Below are 19,434 nucleotides of genomic sequence, written 5' to 3' on the forward strand. Positions count from 1 at the left end.
GATGAGGTCACTGAAAGCATCGACAAAGCAGGCTCTGGTATCGACACCACTTGTCGTGGTAGCACTGTGGCTACGGCTGGGCTGCTACTGAGCATGCGGTCATGGCTTCGATTGCGAACGTGACGGCCACATTACGATGGGGCCGAAATGTGTAAAGGCTACTTCTCTTCGATTTAGGTGTACCTAAAGAATTGAGGAGTGTTCACCCTCTGCAAAACAGCATCATCTTTAATAAGCCTCACGCTGGAGAATTTCACGAAATGACTGTGAATGCGCAGAGCATATGTGGCGCATTTCAAATGGATCGCATACTGCAGGGAAAGAAGGTGAAAATTAATTTCAGTTAAGATTGTTTTCATAGTCAGAATTGCAGCAACACGGTCATATTATGTGCCTATTCAACTCCATTGCCACCATTATAGTACAAATAACGTGCATAAAAGCGCAAACAGGTCGGGTGCTCAATGAGTAATTAGTCCAACAATCCATTAGTGCGACCAATTCAACCTGCTCTAAGGCACACAAACCCGTGAACTGTTACTCACTCACTCACTCACTCACTCACTCACTCACTCACTCACTCACTCACTCACTCACTCACTCACTCACTCACTCACTCACTCACTCACTCACTCACTCACTCACTCACTCACTCACTCACTCACTCACTCACTCACTCACTCACTCACTCACTCACTCACTCACTCACTCAAAGTCATTCTCAGTGCTTTCAGTATACCATCAGTATACCAGCGAACAATCGGGAAACCATAAACTGACGAAGCGACCGTGCTAAAGCACATCTTTGTGCACGCAGCCTTCTTTGCCATCGTGCACTTAATGCGTGCTGCTTTACTGAAGGCATGGATTACCCAATAAGTCCATCCCCATACTTTATGAAGTTACGTCGTGATGGTATTTTGACATCGGACGTGACCTAACCTCTGGCCCAGAAGTGGTCCCCGTCTTGTCGCCATTGCCTCCGGTACCCCTCTGTCTCCTGGCGAAGCCACTTTTCGTGTTCTCCGGCTTCTCCATGGTGAGCATGACCTGCGTGAGCCGGTCGAACAGCACCTGGTCCGAAGGGATCACGGAGCGCACCGAGCTCGAATCCTGCTGCGAGCCTAACTGCGAGCCGCCGCGGAACAGCTCCGGGGGCCGGTCCATGTTCTCTTTGAAGATGGTGGACAGCACACGGTCCAGGAGGTAGAGCAGCGTGGTCGACACCACTGTGCCGGAAAGGAGCGACGCGCACGCGAAGCTGCACAGGCAGGCGACCACGAACAGCTTGCCGCGGCGCAGTCCGAATCGCTCGCAGACGCCGTTCGCCAGGCACAGCGCCAGCTCGCTCCAGCGATCGACAATCACGACCAGGAAGAACAACAGTGCCAGGACGAGGGCGTCCACCTGCGAAGGAGCGGCGAGAAGACGTGCGCATCCTGTCCTTCGGCGGAAAGATGCTGGATTGCAAAAGGACGTCAGGAGCTATGGAAGATTGTAGCTAACACAGTACGGTTTGTCCACACGAGCATCACGTGGCGCGCCGTGGCGTTTCTCCTTCTAAACATGAAAGAGGACGTCATAGCTGTGACGTATATTTGATACGGGAATTGGCCACTGTCTCGGCAAATATCCCTTTGACACGATGCGGGCCAAAGTGGACTTATCTAACTTATTGCGTTCATGTTATCACATATTGTTTTTAATTTACAATAATCAACGCTATAGCCAGCTACAGAGCCGCCACTTAGAGTCACCAGCATATTAACGCGATAGCGTTAAAAGCCCCATGTCGCAGAAAATCCGCCATCGGCATCCTGCGTCGACCGTCTTGTGAGCAAAAATTATTCCGCACCACGTATAAACCTCGCAGGCCCTCCGTGTATAGAGCAAGGACGTCACTGAACTAATTGAATTTCTGAAAGTAAAATGCGTCAGAAAAATCGTAAGGTATGACTTGCACACAGCCTACAGACATGACAGCGTCGGATTGCAATTTGAATATACAAGAAAACATAATTCTATTCCGCGGGAACTCAAACATAAACCTCTTTTCCAGCGATTCTACCATTCATAGAGCGGAGCGCCGAGCTCGGTTCCTTGCAACAACACCATCCAAGTGGTGCTCGCCTCTGCGCAGTCGCGGCCCACGCAAGAGGCCGCGTTCCTGCTAGAAAGCTCGCCTTCGTGCATAGCGTTAGCCGCCAGGGTGGTGGTACAAATTTTATTTAATGGAGGCCAAAAAGAAAAGGAAATTAAGATGCCGCCGTTCCGTGGGTGGCCTTCAGGCTGGCGGTCGTGGCCACCAGATCATGCCTGCCGGCGACTTCCGCTGCCCAGATCGTTAGGCGTAGCTGGACATCCGGCTCCGAGCTGGCCAAAGCAGCCTCCCACAGCTGCGGACTAGATGCATACCAAGAGGCAGGGGGAGAGTGTTTAGGCCTTGAATACAGAATATGAGCATAGTCTGCTAGTGGGTGTCTGCAGAGCGTGCATTCAGGTGAGAAGGCACCGGCGTGAATAAGGGCAAGTCGGGCAGGAGAGAGGAAAGTGTGGGCCTGTAAATGGCACAAGGTGCTGTGTTGGAGATTAGACAGGGATTTGTGAAGGGCAGGGAGGGATAGGCGAGAGTTGCGGTAATGAAGGGGGATGTCATGGAAGGTGAGGAGGGAGTCACGCGTGTCCATCCCGTAGTGGAGGGGGCCAGCTCGGTCTGTCATCTCGCGAGCGATGGAATTTGCCGCCTCGTTGCCAGAGTGCCCCCCGTGAGCCGGAACCCAAAGGAGTTGGGTACGACGAGAAGGGGGAGGGGAGGGCTCAAAGATGCTGAGCGCGGAGGAGGAGATGCGACCCTTCGCAAAGTTGCGGGCTGCAGCTTTGGAATCGCTGAATATGAAACGGCCCGGGGTAGTGGCAATGGCGAGCGCAATAGCTGCTTCCTCTGCGGCAGTGGAGGTGGGGGCAGGTATGGTGGCAACGGTCAGGGGAGAAAGTGTATGGGAAGTGGTGGCAAGGGCGTAGGCGGGGTGGGAATTGTATGGCGCCGTATCGACATACACAGCGTTAGACTGTGTGCCGTACTGGCGCCACAGGGTAGAGGCACGGGCAGAGCGGCGGGCGGCGTGATGCTCAGGGTGCATGTTCTTGGGAAGAGGGTTGACAGTGAGCATGGAAGATACAGAGGAGGGTAAGGGGTGGGTTACACAGGCAGGGGACACAGGGGTCAAGCGGAGGGAAGAGAGAAGGGCTCTACCAGATGGGGTGCGAGAAAGGCGGTCGAGTTGTGCCGTGCGATGGGCCTCCACAAGCTCTGAAAGAGTATTGTGAACGCCCATTGCCAGCAGATGAGAAGTGGGGTTGTAGGTGGGGAGCGCAAGGGCCGACTGTAGGCTTGGCGGATGAGACAGTTCTCCCTGTCTTCCTCGGCGCGAGAGAGAAAGAGATAGGGGAGGGAGTAGACAAAGCGGCTGAGAACGAAGGCCTGAACAAGACGGCGGAGGTCGTGCTCAGGCATGCCGTGGCGCCGGTTAGCGACACATCGAATAAGTCTGGCCGTCTGGTGCATGGTGGACGCCGCCAGCGTCTCCCGGCAAACGTTACGGTTGCACAAGCTGCAGTTGCCAGGAAGCCTGAGAAGCAGTCGGTGATCTTTGAATGGCATCGCGTTCCATTCTTTAGGTGAAGCCTAAGCGTGCTCCAAATTTTTACACCTAATGTACTTCGGCTTTTAAGTTGTCTGAAGCAGCTTTTGTAAATTCTGAACTTGCACACTCCTAGCTTTCAACGGGCATTATACATACAGGTAATAACCCTAATTAAGACTTAAGCCGCGTATGATACCTTAATTGTGTTGCGTGACGCGTAGCAACGCGCTATTTATTCAGAAAGCGTCTGGGGAGCGTAACCAGCGGGGCATCGGTGCTGTTCGCCTTCGTAAAACTACGATGGGCTGGTAGATGCAAGTTATAGAAGTTATTTTTCGGAATGAGCCAGAAATACAAAAGAAAACTATGTGAGATAGAGCTGTAATAAGAAAAACTACACAACCTTCCTCTAAAAAAAAAAAAAAAACGATCGCAATTCAACGGGTCAAATAAAGCAAACAAACCATGTGCGAATATCATTATTTGGATTATAAACGAGTCAGACCTTGCGGGTGTACGGATGAAAATGTTTCAAAGCCACTCGCCCAATAGGAGAGCGCTTTCCAGACAATACGATCGAGACAGTATGGTGGTCTCATTTCAACTAGTGTTCCTTATTTTGCGACAGCCTTCAATGCTGTTCAAAACAATATCTTGGGAGAGATTCTAAAGCAGGCTCCAAATACTTTCAAACAAATGAATTTATTCCATCCAAATATTATTCCCTGTGCACATGATGCATATAAGTGCCCCGAATTACCAATGTTCGAATGGCTTTTCTACTGCAATCACATTGGACTGCTCTTGAAAGGGATTAAAAAAGAAAGGTTCGCGTGCCGAAACCGCATCAAATCAAGAGTTTGAAATCGAAACGAGTCAAATCCCAACTCTACATCCTAATAATTGTCAAATGTGCTGCATAATTTGTTTTGTAAATTGTTGCGGTTAAGTCACTCTAGCTGACACGTAAAACATATCGGACAAGTGTTTAATTGCCTGGATAGCGTTGAATTTCGGTCCAACAGCAAATTGTTGCGTCTCTTGGCAAATTTGTTTAGGTGGGTTTGACTGATTTCGAAAAAGAAAGCTCCTCAATTATCCGTAGCACGACACAAGTTGTGACAAGGCTTAGCACTCACTGTCAGGTATTGGCGGGCGACCTGTTCCGCTTCCATGAGTCCCATAAGTGGCACGGTGACCAGATGTATCAACGCCGCACCTGGCTTGGGGAGCGAGTTGAATGCCCAAAGCAGGAGCGGAAGGAACAGGCAGTAGAGGCTGCCGCCAATCTGGATTATGCAATGAGACGGGCATTAGGTGTGCGCGCAATTGACAAATATAGATCAATAAGTGGGTAAGAGTTTGGTTATCACGTGTATGTAAAACGTAAAACGTAAAGCGTAAAACTAAATTTTAGTCACCCTGTATATTTATTCACCAGCTGGCCGCTGCCGCCCATTCCAAGTTGTGAAATCAATGAGTCGAGGTATAATAACAAAAATAAGTTACAATATCGGTGAAGGGTACTGGTTTGGGCTAGTTGGTTACAATTCATGATCAATGATGTTGGCGCACCGCTTGGAACGAGTACTAGGGGACGACAGACACAAGTGAAATGTCTGTGGTCCCCCAGTTCTCGTTCCAAATGGTGCGCAATAACATTGATCTTACAAAATCGGCTTTAGTTATCCAGGAAAATGGTAAAGTAGTCCGGCTTCCGTCGTTTCGGCTTATATAATAATAAGTCCTTGCATATTTTTCACCTTTTCTTCTTATGAGTTCCTTCCCCAAACATCAGAACGTTGGTCCAGAACAGAGCTGAAATTTTTTAGCAAATGCTTCGAAACACTGCTGACATTGAACAGACCATGTGACCAAGCTCCACGGTGAACAGGCAAATCCAGATGTCACCTTTTCTCATCATTATTGAAAACGTAGTACGAGAGTCATCAAAGTCGAAATGTTCTAGTGAGGATATCGTTTGTGGCGTAGTGCAGAACCAAGAATAACTTTACACATTCAACAAAGCTATAGCTTTCATATCACTTATATTAATGTTGTAAATAGTATGCAGGGTGTTTTTTTTTAGCTGCCACAAAATCTTTAAATATTGCCTATCGCAGATGGTACAATTCTAACTCTTGATCTAAATTACTCATGAGGCGGCCATTACTTCTTCGAGAAAACAAAATAATCCATTGAATATTTACCGTAATTACGCTAATTACATTTTCCATTATTTACTCTACACCATTATTTCAATCTACGAATTATAGCCTCTGACTTCGCATGGCGTAACCACTTGGAACGAATTCTCTGAACAGCACTACTTCCGAGATACTAATTTTCAAAGTGTCCGTCGAAATGCATTGGTGTTCCTGTTACTTTTGTGCTTCAATGCATAAAACAGCGGTTTCTGGAGAAAGTAACTGGAACGCCAATGCATTTCGTCGGACACTTCGAAGATGAAGAACTCGGAACTGGTGCTGTCACGAGAATTCGTTCCTAGTTGATACGCCGTGTGAACTCAGCGGCTACAATCCGTAGATCTAAGTATGTGGCGTATAGTAATTGTTTTAAAACGTTAATTAGCATAATTACAATAATTATGTAAATGAACATTTTGATTTCTCGTAGAAGGAACGGCCGCCTCATCGAGTAATTTAGTTGAAGGGTTAGAATAGCGCCATCTGCGATAGGCAGTCTTTAAAAAAAATGGTGACGCTAAGAAAAACACCCGGTATACACGCATTTTTAAAGTTCGTGATTTATAGCGCGCAACACACTTAGAAAACGAAGATGGGCTATGTGCAACGCTGACGCACAATATTTGAATAAGGTGGTCAGGATTTCTACACACCCAGACATATCACCGTGTAATTCTTATTGGGCTAGCAGTTGTTCCTGTTGCCTGGCAGCAAGAACATAGCTGGAACGAAAAAAAAAATGAGTTAAGTAGAATAGTAGTAGCGTGTCGCGCTCTGAATGCGTCACATGCATCCCGCTTTTGGGATTTCAGGCTGTAATAATCTGAGGCTCAGGTGAATCGAGAGTAGGATGCACGAAATGTTTCTTGGGTGAATAAAGCTGCTTGGAGTCTGTAAACATAGCGTGATTCGACCCGTGGTATGTGCATGCTTCTATCTCTTTTAAAACGGAGGGTACAAAGGGATACCACCCTGAAGTGGGAGATCATAGTAAGTGAATACAGGAAGTCAGCAAACAATGCTCCCGCAGAGAAATCAAGCTTCAATATTTTTTTAAAGAAATATAACTTGATGGGCACTCTGTTGTCTTTGCATTGGCGTTATATATCAAAGTCGAAGAAAGTGCATATTGATGACGCTGCTAATGAAAGCACCCTTTAATGATGGGTGTGGCATAACCGTCCGAAGGACCCGCCGTGGTTGCTCAGTGGCTATGGTGTTGGGCTGCTGAGCACGAGGTCGCGGGATAGAATCCCGGCCACGGCGGCCGCATTTCGATGGGGGCGAAATGCGAAAACACCCGTGTACTTAGATTTAGGTGCACGTTAAAGAACCCCAGGTGGTCGAAATTTCCGGAGTCCTCCACTGCGGCGTGCCTCATAATCAGAAAGTGGTTTTGGCACGTAAAACCCCATAATTTAATTTAATTTTTAACCGCCCGAAGGGTTAGAGAACATACTTTTGTGCAGTGGTTACTCTCGCGGCGTGAATTCGCCAACAAGCCATCTCTCGCTTACTGGTTCAGTCAAGTTTTGGTCCCGCAGTGAGCATAAAGTCTTTGAGAACGCTTCCTTCGCGGGGAGACCAATGGCTTGGCATGTTCAAGTAATCGCAACTCGATCGTAAGTGCTACTCGTATGCTGGTTCGCTATTTTTAAAATTAAGCTTTCTTTGCCTTTCCGCCCCACTTCACAAGTGCTGGCACACGTCTTGCACCATGGGGTGGTACCTAGAGTGCAAACCGTGGTGTCACGAGGTAACCACCTTCATTATAAACCAAGCACGGACCCAAGGTCGGACACAAATAAAATTGGTGCGATGCATGCACTGTGCGGAGAAGACAGAGGCTGGTGAGGAAGTGTGGAGCGAAGCCTTTCGTAGTGCGCCACAACACCTGTAAATGGTTACGCTAGATCAGCATTTCACGCAAACGCCAAGGGAAAGCTTTCCTTAAACCCCCTCCCTCTAACGTGGCGCGGCAGCGCGACAATCTCAAGCTCTTTTGCTATAACGTGTTATGACGGAACTCCCATGTGCCTGTAATTGGCGGGGCGATGCGACGTACCTTCATCCCTAGGAAAAGCAGCGGAATCAGGTAGATCGGCATCAGGATGCCCAGGTGCGACAGGCTCCGGCACTCCTGGTAGTCGTCGAGCGCGGTGCTGAAGGAGCGAAGCGAGTACAATGACGATGGCCGACGCGGCGATTCGGTAGGTGCGGGTGCATCTGCGCCTGAAATCACAGGGGTGGACACCAGGTACCTTGCGAATCCTACTTAAGCGCCATTCAACACGCGAGACAGGCGATCCCCGCACAGAGGTGCTCAGATGCTTGTAAACGCTCTGTATGTATACTTACCTTTGTCCTGGCTCTGCGTACACCTCGAGTCGACGTTGGCCATTTCTGTTCGCTTGAAACGGGATTACAGAATTCCCTACTTCGCTCGGCGCAGTGAGATACGAGGAAAGCGGGCAGGGGAAAAAAGCGTAACCCGACAGCGCGCGCTGGTGTCCTTCTTCTTCTGTGAACGTGGCGTTCTTGCGCGCACGCTACGTAGATGATAGGTGAGACATTGGGGTAAATACAATTTTATAGTACCTGGAATTATGATATACTTTTGTTTTAATCTCTCTAGTGGAATATTAGTACTGATAGTATATAATAATAATAAATGACTGTTAAAGAAGATAAGGGCTTCTGGGCCGGTATTTTGTAGCGATGCCTTTTCCGATTCTATGCTTTTTGAGGCTTTTCGCGCTTGGCCAGTGGTCAGAGCGACGGTCTGCCCACATTATCAACGGGATCAGGCGGCCGTGTGTGGTGGATGATAAGAATAGCATAGAATAAGGCATAAGGCATCGCTACAACATAGCGGCCCTGGTCGCTGATGTAGTCGAAATTTATTTGGCGTTTCGAATCTCATAAGCTACCGTTGTTCGTAATACCGTTAGTAGGAGTGGTTTAATGAGGGAAATAGCGATTATTTCTGCAGTCCAATAGGGAGCACGGTGCAGCGTCACGGGAAGGGGAAGTGTGAAATAGAGATTAGAAAAAGGGTACAGAAGGAGAAGCAGCGGGAGTCTCCTCCGTTCAAGAAAGAGGCCGATGATAAAGGCAGTGGCCGGCTGTGTGCGGGCGCTTATCGATAAGCGGTGATCCCGTTCGCCTCGATCCGCAAATTCCAAGATGCTGTGTAGAGCCTAGAGTTGGGGAGGCGACGGGAACATGCGGTCACTGGGTGTTGCAGCAGGCAGGCCCTGTTGGCTGCAGACAGTCATGGCCCTTGAGCGTTCCTGTGCCAGCGCTAGGCAAGCACAGAGAAGGTGCTCAAGCATCTCGGGGCCACCGCAGTGTCCGCAGGCCGGTGAGGTGGAGCGTCCCTTGGCGTTCAGCCGCGCCGCCTTCCAGACGCAGCCCGTGCGGAGTCGAATCAGCGTTTAGCGTTCCCTCCTGGTAAGGCCGCCCTCCGGAAGTGGCCTGGGCCTCTCACCGTTGGCCACTCTGACAACCGGGTGGGCGGTTGTAGAAGACTTTTCAGGGGCTGCCTTGAAAAATCAGAGGCAGCGATTGCTCGTGTGAGTAAGTAACTGAGTGTACGTGTGTGAGTAAGTAACCTCCCCATCCCCCCACCCTCCCGCGTGGGTTCCAAAACGTAAAATAACTTTCTACTTGGTCAGTGACTAGAAGCCTACGTGTTTCTCTTTTCTAATTAGCTAGCTGACCGGACGAGTTTTCATCGAAGCCTTGCCAATGTTAGAACTGTATTATAGTAATCGGCACCTCGACTATTGGTTGTTCAAAACCGAATTTATTCATGTCTGACAGTTTTCTACAGCTTCCGCCCGTCGCAAGTGGCTGCAGGAGACCATTTCTTGAAATAAACACGCGTTATCAAAAGTCCTCACGTGAGGTGCACAAGTGCTCGTCCACAAAGCGCGGAGCGACTTCGCACCCAATGAAAACGCGCTCGTTAACTGGCGGGCTTACGTTATCGTGACGAAGCACAAGTAGGCGCTGCTCAATTGCAACGACCTAGGGGCAAATGCTCGACAGGCCAAGATGGACCCTCGCCCGCACTTCCCCAGCTGTTCTGGGACTTCCCAGGCCTCTAAAAGGCCTGTAAGCACCATAATGGCGCCGAATAGCGGTCTGGGGAAGTGGATCTCCCTCCCGCGGCGGTGGGCAAGCTTGCCCTACTGTCCCTGCAGGACTTTTCTCTGGATACTGGCGCGATAAGCTGAAGGTGGGAAAGGGGAGGGGTGCCTGTCGTTGACAGAAGTCCCGTGGAGCGTCTCGTCTTCCGTTGCAGCTGTAGGTTTCATTCCGCTAGCACATCTTCTTTACACTTCTTCCCACTTTCCCACACCCCAGCAAGGATGACGTTGGCATCTCTTGTTATATCTTTTTTAGTTAAGTAATTGCAATCCATTTTGTTTCAGGGATCTGTTCAGGACGCCAGCGTAATCACAGCGTGAATTTGCAGGGGCGCGCGCCGAGGTTTCAACGGAAATGACTGCAGGGGATTTGCAATGTAAGGCATCATCATCATCATCATCATCATCATCATAATCATCATCATCAACAACAACAACAAGAACATCATCATCATCATCATCATCAGCCTGGTTACGCCCACTGCAGGGCAAAGGCCTCTCCCATACTTCTCCAACTACCCCGGTCATGTCCTAATTATGGCCATGTCGTCCCTGCAAACTTCTTAATCTCATCTGTCCACCTAACTTTCTGCTGCCCCCTGCTACGCTTCCCTTCCCTTGGAATCTATTCCATAACCCTTAATGACAATCGGTTATCTTCCCTCCTCATTACATGTCCTGCCCATGCCCATCTCTTTTTCTTGATTTCAACTAAGGTGTCATTAACTCACGTTTGTTCCCTAACCCAATCTGCTCTTTTCTTATCCCTTAACGTTACACCCATCATTCTTTTTTCCTTAGCTCGTTGCGTCGTCCTCAATTTAAGTAGAACTCTTTCGTAAGCCTCCAATTTTCAGCCCCGTACGTGAGTACTGGTAAGAACAGCTGTTATACACTTTTCTCTTGAGGGATAATGGTAACCTGCTGTTCATGATCTGAGAATGCCTGCCAAACGCACCCCAGCCCATTCTTATTCTTCTGATTATTTCCGTCTCATGATCCGGATGCACGGTCACTACCTGCTCTAAGTAGATGTATCCTCTTACCACTTCCAGTGCCTCGCTACCTATCGTAAACTGCTGTTCTCTTCCGAGACTGTTAAACATTAATTCAGTTTTCTGCAGATTAATTTTTAGGCACACCCTTCTGCTTTGCCTCTCCAGGTCAGTGAGCGTGCATTGCAGTTGGTCCCCTGAGTTACTAAGCAAGGCAATATCATCAGCGAATCGCAAGTTACTAAGGTATTCTACATTAACTCTTAACCGCACTTCTTCCCAATCCAGGTCTCTGAATACCGCCTGTAAACACGCTGTGAATAGCATTGGAGAGATCGTATCTCCCGGCCTGACACCTTTCTTTATTGGGATTTAGTTGCTTTATTTATGGAGGACTACGGTGGCTGTGGAGCCGCTATAGATATCTTTCAGTATTTTTACATACGGCTCGTCTACCGCATTTCCGATTTAAGGCATATCCAACCGTCTACCGTCTACTGATTTAAGGCATATCCAAGGCTAACTGACTTCAAAGAAGAGAAGAGAGAAAATAGACATCCTGATTTGACATTTAACCTGACGTAAGGAGAAGAGATTGCCGTGAATTCACGATTGGCACGGTGTCTACTTGAAAAATTAATCTCGTCGTGGAAGTGTCAGCAGAAGGCTCTTCTTATTTCTGCGTGGCATTTGCTTCGCAAAGAAAAACAGAGAAAAAATTACTATAATAAGTGGGCCAGCTTCTTTTTCTCGATACTACAGCAAATATGAGTAACTCCAACTACGAATGCGCTGTATCCAAAGGCGCCGACGTGGTGCTGCGAATTCTCAACCCACGCGGCCGAGTGAATACGCGGTAGCGCGTCGTTTCCCGTTCTCCTAGAAAATCACCCTACATGTTCAGTTCCTGCAGAACGTTTGCTGTTGAACTTGTTTTAAGACCGTGCGCACTTTCATCGGCGCCTCCTTAATACTCTTCGAACAACAGCTGTCGTGGCGTCGTCGTTTATTGCACGACAATTTACTCAACAGGTTTGAACCACAAAAGCGCCAAAAATTTATTCTGAGGGCATAGAATGTCTACCGAATACGAGCGCAAATTTCTGAAGCAGAAAGCGGACTGCTTTCCTCATTTGACAGATTATTTGAAAGGCACCAATGGCTTTTTGCAAATTTTCTAAGCCACCCTTCACGCGCTAAGCAGTTTGTTGACTTTCTCGATCTTCTCATTCAAACCTCAGGCTTTTAATCGTAGAAGGGTTCAACTTGATGTAGCTGGTAGTTAGCAAGCAGGAAAGGTTTTGCAGCAGGCACTGATAAAACATTGGCGCAAAATTAAAAGCGATATAGGAGAGGACACCACGAATGTTCGTACAACTCTAACCTACGAGATAGGAGATCATTACTTCAGCTAGTCTACCCCACTGAAGTTTGTCCTTGTGGCCGCGATACGATAATCGCGTAAACTGAATTAAGAAAATCGACCACGACGGCCTGCAGTCAAGAAGGTATACCTTGTGGCCCAATTAGGTAGATAACTTGGGGCAATGGGTTGGCGTAAGAAGACAGACAGACAGACAGACAGACAGACAGACAGACAGACAGACAGACAGACAGACAGACAGACAGACAGACAGACAGACAGACAGACAGACAGACGGACGGACGGACGGACGGACGGACGGACGGACAGACAGACAGACAGACAGACAGACAGACAGACAGACAGACAGACAGACAGACAGACAGACAGACAGACAGATAGATAGATAGATAGATAGATAGATAGATAGATAGATAGATAGATAGATAGGCTGAAAACCTCTGAAGTAGGAAAAGAATGCTATTCGCATTAAAGATGCGTTTCATTAAACAAGTGGAACAACAACGCGTTTTTACACGACCCCTCACTAGGTCTGGCCATTTTCATCTGACAAGCGCAGTGCATACTATGCGCGCTAATGGTCGTGCCTGCGCAGTGTTAGATCGCTACGCGCGTGCGGAAAGAGCTGAAACTTCAACCCGAACGTCGCTTGCCCTGCTCCTCGCGGGAGCCGCGCTTTCAGCTGGAGAGTCGACGTATATCGCACAAGTGCGCCTACGTACGTCGCACTGCTGTGACGTCACGCGCTACTTCGATAACTATTCAAGCCAACATTTGTTATTTGTGTAATGTGGTGCTTCAACAGAGAAATCAATGTTCAGAAAAATAACAAAACTCATAAATCGAATGTCTGTGTGTTCTCGTTTTACTTCGCACCGCCGCAAGAGAGATGTACTTCCGCCTTGTCTGCTTGTTCCCACGTCGTGCAGTCGCGCGCGCAGACAACAAAAGTATGTCATTTTCTACAGTGTTCCGGCGCTCGATCATGCTCTATGAACCTTTAGTGTCTGCCTCAGTATTCACGTAGCACTGATTTATACCGCTAGCCAGCTGTTCCCGTGCACAGAGTGCAAATTTATGCGCTGTGCAAAACGAGACAAACGCAACAGCTCGCACGTGACGCCGTCAGCGGAAGTGCGCCATGCAGCAAGAAAGCGAGGGAAAGAAATGAAGGCGGGGCCGGTGACGTATGCGCCACGTGATCCTTGAGTTCCAGTATGGGAGAAGGCAGGGAAGGAATTTCGCTTGCGGATGCTAGACAATGAAAGTGGAGAGAGAGTCTCTCTCAGTAGTGGCGCTCGCCTCCTAAAATCATGGGTTAGCGACACTGAAATATTTCTATCTAAGCTAATAATGAACGAATTTCCAAAATTCTCGTGGCAGAACGTTCCCTAGAGGTCACGTAGGAACTTTCAGCGTATAACCGAATTATGCTATGTGGCCTGGTGAGGGGCCCTTTAAGTCGAATATGATGGCGCGTACCTCGATATATGTGCCATTCTGGAAATTTATTTCAAGTAGGCAAGCCTTGAAAACTCACCAGCTACAATTCGTAAATTGCAATATGTACCGTGAAATAATTAGGAAGTTAATTATTTAGATTTGTTAATTAGCCATATATAGGTTTCGATTTCTCTTGCAAGTAATGTGCGCCTTTCTGCATAATCCAGCTCAAGTACTAGAATGTTGTTACCTGCAAGAGGCATTAAAAAAAATTGCTGAAATAAACAAGAAAGCCGCACTTTAGCCCGGAAGGCGGAGCATTGATTGCGAGAGACAGTTAGTAGACAGCTGTATGAAGTAAGGATACTAGTTTTATTGGCCGCATGAACATGTAAACATTCGCTTAGTAATTAAATTAACAAGCAAGTTGTCAGGGGTGCACAAGCAAACATGCATACTTATCACTCGATGCATGCGCACATTCGCTATCGAAACGCCAGAACGAATCTAGTGAATTGACCGTCGTGCTGCCTCACGCTTCAACGCGAACTAAGCGGCCAGAACACACCGCGCACGAAGCTATCAGCACTCGTGCACTCTGTCCGCATCGCAGAGCGCTTTCAAGAGAGGGCCCGCGTGGCCGCATGCGGCAGCGCGACGCGCAAGCCGCCTTGCACGCGACGGAGGAAGACGGCGCGCTACCTCCCCGTTTTGCTCCCTTGCGCGAACGCAGTTGAGCCACCACCGTCGGCTCACCCTCACATGCTTTCACTCGCACATACAGCATATGGCGCGCGGCGACAATATTTATGGCACTTGTACTTTATACGGAACATCACGGCGACGACGACGGCGGAGATGCGCCTGGAGTGTCGATATCGCAAATAATAATCCCGCCGTAGTCTGGCGCAACGCGAACGCATGCCACGCGCGGTGCAGTTACGTTACGCCAGTGATAATTTGGCGCTCTAGCAGTGACCGGCGTGGCCAGTGTCATTTGCGCCGTTGGGCGCGCTTTGACGCAGTGGCGTGGGAGTAGAACATGCGGCCTTGGAACACGCGCTATCCCACGCCAAAGCCGCTAGAGCAGAGGGCATCGCGCGCCAGCTTTGCTGGCTGGCAGCATGCTGGCCTACAGTTTGGTAGCAAGAGTAGTAAGCAAGCGTGCTACGCTTGCGCCTTCGTTAGAAAAGAAAAGAATGAAAGAAAAATTTGGGTATTTCTGTATGCTTTCACAATCACAACTCAACTTTCGGCGAAACTGTTTGTTTCGAGCAGTTGCAATAAATACTTGCGTGGCCTGTAATTACATAGCCCCTTTTCAAACGCGAACTGCATCTTCGTGTTTTACGTACCAAAGCCACCCCAATGGGCCATGAATTTCCGTTGGACGTCCTGTCTAAAGCCGAACGTCCACGCCCAAAACCCAACGTCCGTAGGACAGCCAGCGGATGTTTGTGTTCGGCTGTTTCCGAATGTCCGTTTGGTTCTTTTCTCGGCCGTCCCAGGGATGTTCTCACTGGATTCATAGCGGATGTTTTCAAACCGGATAACCCAGGGACCGCCAAAGGACTTCGCCTCCCGTCCCACCCGAGTGCGTCGTTTTATCACATGCAAGTTTGAAAACATATATCTGTATGGCTTTAAGGTCCGGTTCAAAAACGTAGACCTATCTACAATTGTAGATAGGTCTACGTTTTTGAACCGGACTGCATTTTGTCGTGTAACTTAGCGCAGCTTGCCATCAGATCTTTTGACTACGCATGACCGGAGGCTGAAACAGAAATAATGAGTCCACCAACCGTGTGCCATTAGCGCTATTTTTGCTGCTTTATTACCCTTATTTGCCTCAGATTAGCCCCTAAGTTGACACGCAGGTAGCGCTCTGTTGATGGAGCCTAAGCACAGTCAGGTAAAAGAGAATTTTCAATGCCAGAAAGGTGTCTCGAGAAGTCAGACTCGGTGAAGTTCCTCTAGCCTGCTATTCCACACTTTGAGAGGGATTTTGTTTCGACGTTACCCAGCCCTAGAGAAAACGTATGGTGCTGAGCGATGGATACACGGAGCGCGTACATGTATTTTTTGCATTACATGAAAAGTATTACGTGCCTTTGTGTTGCAATGTAACTGCATTCAGCATCCCAATGATCCCCCAATGCTCACTAGTGGCTAAGAAAAAGGCGCCGGATGCCATGCCGTGCGAATGTCACGTTTCAAACCCTGAGAACTGCATACGTACATTATTTTTTGGGGAACCGCGCATGAAATCATACTTCCAAATATTTCAATCGAACTGGCAAGAGGCCGCATGTCGTCAGCGCAGTAAGCATTGCGTGACGGTTTAGCCAGCAACTTTTTATTATTAGTACGTAACGTGCAATGAATAATTAAAAAAAATCTGACTATCAACGCATTTCTTAAACAGTGCATACCAGTACACTTGCGTGTTTACAATTTGTTGCTGCGCGCCGCCATTACTTAATAATAGTTGCCAACTGTTATAACTGCCAGCGCCATCCATAAACGTGGGCCGCTACTGTTTAATCGCCACTGTTTTTCATTTCAGCTGCTAGTAAATTTGTTGTTACCGCATTTTCTAACTTTTAAATTATATACAGTGGAGTTATTACACATTTTTATTGAGCTCACGTTTATGAAGTTCTAAAACTAAAACTGCGTCTATCATCATCACTGCCACCAGTCACTCTGCGCGGGATACGCTGTAGGGGACGGCCGCCATTTCTTTTGTGTGCTTTCGCGGGCTTTTCAACAACTTCCTCTTCTAGAACTGCGAACCTGGCTTCGCGCTCGGTAGTGGTTCTTCCCGACTGGAGATCCCGTGTCCGACTTGCGGCCGTGGACGAGTTCCTTGTCTGAGGATTACGCGACCAAGGTGAGCGGGACCGCTCGCTTGTCAAGGCTGTGATCGCTTGTATGCAACCAGTGCTTTCTTGCTTGTAGTCGCTAGAAGCCAGGTGACAGTTGTGACTATCAAATTTTGTTAGGATTTCTACAAACATGCAGAGGCCTCGCAAAAAGCTCGTTACGGAGAAGGCATCGCGGGAAGCACGGATGACACATCTGCTAATTGATCCCTTGTGCGCTCTGCCGGAGTGTTTGGGAGACAATGCGTGTGCGGCCTCCGCCACCCAGCCATGTCGAGAAGAGCCACAACGTTTGGCATTTGCAAAACATGATGACTTAGCTGTGCATAGTGATTCTACTAGTGCCTCGCATGAAATCGCACATTTGGCGAGTCGTGATGCCGATTCCACACAATCGTCAAATAGTTCGTCAGGTGATTCAGATGATTTGCCTGGAGCCTCATCTCAAAACTTGCATTTTTCTTCTGTGCCCGTTGTTTCATCAGATGAAGTAGCACCGCAAAAAGAAAGCTTTCGAGAGGCACTGCGTCAATGGGCAGTTGAGAATAACATCAAGCGAAAAGCATTAAACCAGCTTTTGAAGCTGCATAAACGTTACAGCATCTTTTCCGAACTTGACCTCCCTGATGACGCGCGTGCACTCCTCAAAACGCCGTGACTAGAAAGCACCGAGTACCCCGTGGTGGCCCTGTCTCCGGGCGAATATTGTCATTTTGGTCTCGCTGCCGGGCTTAAACGTTCGTTGAAATTCGTGAAAGACCCTCCTAGTATTGTTTCACTCATTGTCAATGTAGATGGTCTGCCACTTGCAAAACTCAAGAATGCAACTTTGGCCTATACAATGTATAGTTACTAACTGTGGTGAGGGCTTTGGGCGATTTGTTATTGGGGCTTATGCGGGACCTTCAAAGCCGCATTCATCCAATGATGTTTTGAGAGCTTTCGTTGATGAGTTGCAGTATTTGCTGGCAAATGGGCTTGTTGTCAATGGCAAGCCAATCGAGGTTTGTCTGAAGGCTCTTGTTTGTGATGCGCCAGCACGGTCTTTCGTAATGATGACCAAAGGCCACAGTGGCTACAGTGGCTGTCCCAAGTGCTGCATTGAGGGTGCATACATTGGAGGCAAGGTTGTGTTCCCCGATTCAGACTGTCCCCTCCGCACAGATGCTAGCTTCAGGCAGCAGCACGACTCCGAGCATCACAGAGGAACGTCAATTCTTGTTGAGTTGCCTCTTGACACTGTGTGTGATGTTCCTCTCGACTATATGCATGTTGTTCTGTTAGGTGTCGTGAAAAAGCTTTTTTCCCTGTGGCTTTCAGGTCCTTTAAATGTTCGACTGGGACCACTTCAACGTCATACTTTCAATGAGCAAAGCACAGCCTTGCGTCTCTACATCCCGCACGAATTTCCACGTAAGCCTAGGGGTGTCGAGGAGTTAGATAGGTGGAAGGCTGTTGAATTTAGGCTTCTTCTGCTCTACACAGGGCCTCTTCTTCTCAACGGCATTCTCACAGATGACATTTATAAACATTTCTTGCTTCTCCATGCCTCGCTGTCAATTTTGGTTAACAAGCAGTTGTGCAGTCATCATGCTGACTATGCCGGGGCACTTCTGAAACATTTGTTGCCAGTTTTGCCCATTTGTATGGAAAAGAGCACATGTCGTTCAATGTCCATTGCCTGTCACACTTGTCTGATGGCGTCAAATGCCGTGGTGCATTGGACTGCTTCAGTGCGTTTCCCTTTGAAAACAATATGAAGCAATTAAAGAGGCACCTTCGCAAACATGGGAAACCATTACAACAACTTGCAAATAGAATGACAGAGGCAAATTCAGCTGCTTCTGAAGTGCCTTGCAGGCGATATGATCTTACTCCAAGACAACCTTGTGAAAATGGTCCACTCCTTCCCACATGCTGTCTTCCATGCTTCAAAACTCTGAAGTATCAAAATGTTGTGCTGAGCACAGAAGAGCTGGACAACTGCTACATGCAGGGTGAACATATTATTATTGCAAGAAACATTGCTTCCATGAGGGGTACAGAAGAGATTTGCATCATTGGTCAAGAATTTCTGCATAAAGAAGATTTCTACGCACACCCCTTTCAATCTTCAAGACTTGATATTTATATTGTTTGAGGTCTTTCAGACCTAAAAGTCTGGCCTGTGAGCAATGTGCGAAAAATGGTCAAGCTCCCATGGAAGAAGCAGTTTGTAGTAATGCCAGAGTTGCATACCGTTTAGTATGTGTTCCAAAATTAGCTCATTTTAGTGTCGTGTTCTGCGCTTTTTCCTTGTAGCAGTGAGGAACTTGCTCTGGTGCTGACTTTTCCCTGAACACTCTTATCTGCCTTCACACAAGCTCTTGTATGAGTGTGGTGGCGAATGAGAGACCTGACTGGAAGTTTTTTTCTGGCTGATGTAAAATAATTCTTCATGCCACTAGACAGTGCCACAATAGTGAGGAATTTGGGCATCTGCAGCTGTTGTAAAGTATGTGTATTTCTTTTGTTGGCTCATAGCTGCTTGTTTCGATTCCCAAGAAATGTTGGGGAGTATAGATTGTTCTCCAAGCGTCTTACGTGGGGATCCTTTGAAGCGTTTTAGCAGGACCATTGACAACAGTTCTATAAAAACTGCTGTGGCCTCCCTATGTAGCATCTTATTTTGGTTTTTACCACATCTAAATTACTTGAACTTTGAAGGAAGTGTGGAGATTGT

At 48.0% G+C, this 19,434-nt stretch overlaps 1 protein-coding gene across 1 annotated transcript in view; it reads right to left on the minus strand.

The window, feature by feature from the left end:
- Window positions 1-8,387, minus strand: part of LOC126541575 (uncharacterized) — a 70,347-nt gene extending 61,960 nt beyond the window's left edge. Inside the window, exons 1-4 of the mRNA XM_055076253.1 lie at window positions 8,210-8,387; window positions 7,917-8,083; window positions 4,784-4,933; window positions 943-1,407 (exon numbers count right to left, since the gene is read on the minus strand). Of these exons, the coding sequence (XP_054932228.1) occupies window positions 943-1,407; window positions 4,784-4,933; window positions 7,917-8,083; window positions 8,210-8,252 (825 nt within the window). The 5' untranslated portion in view covers window positions 8,253-8,387. The remainder of the gene's footprint in view (window positions 1-942; window positions 1,408-4,783; window positions 4,934-7,916; window positions 8,084-8,209) is intronic.
- Window positions 8,388-19,434: the final 11,047 nt, after the last annotated feature.

This window comes from Dermacentor andersoni, chromosome 3 (genome assembly GCF_023375885.2).
Source record: "Dermacentor andersoni chromosome 3, qqDerAnde1_hic_scaffold, whole genome shotgun sequence".
Classification (NCBI taxonomy): domain Eukaryota; kingdom Metazoa; phylum Arthropoda; class Arachnida; order Ixodida; family Ixodidae; genus Dermacentor; species Dermacentor andersoni.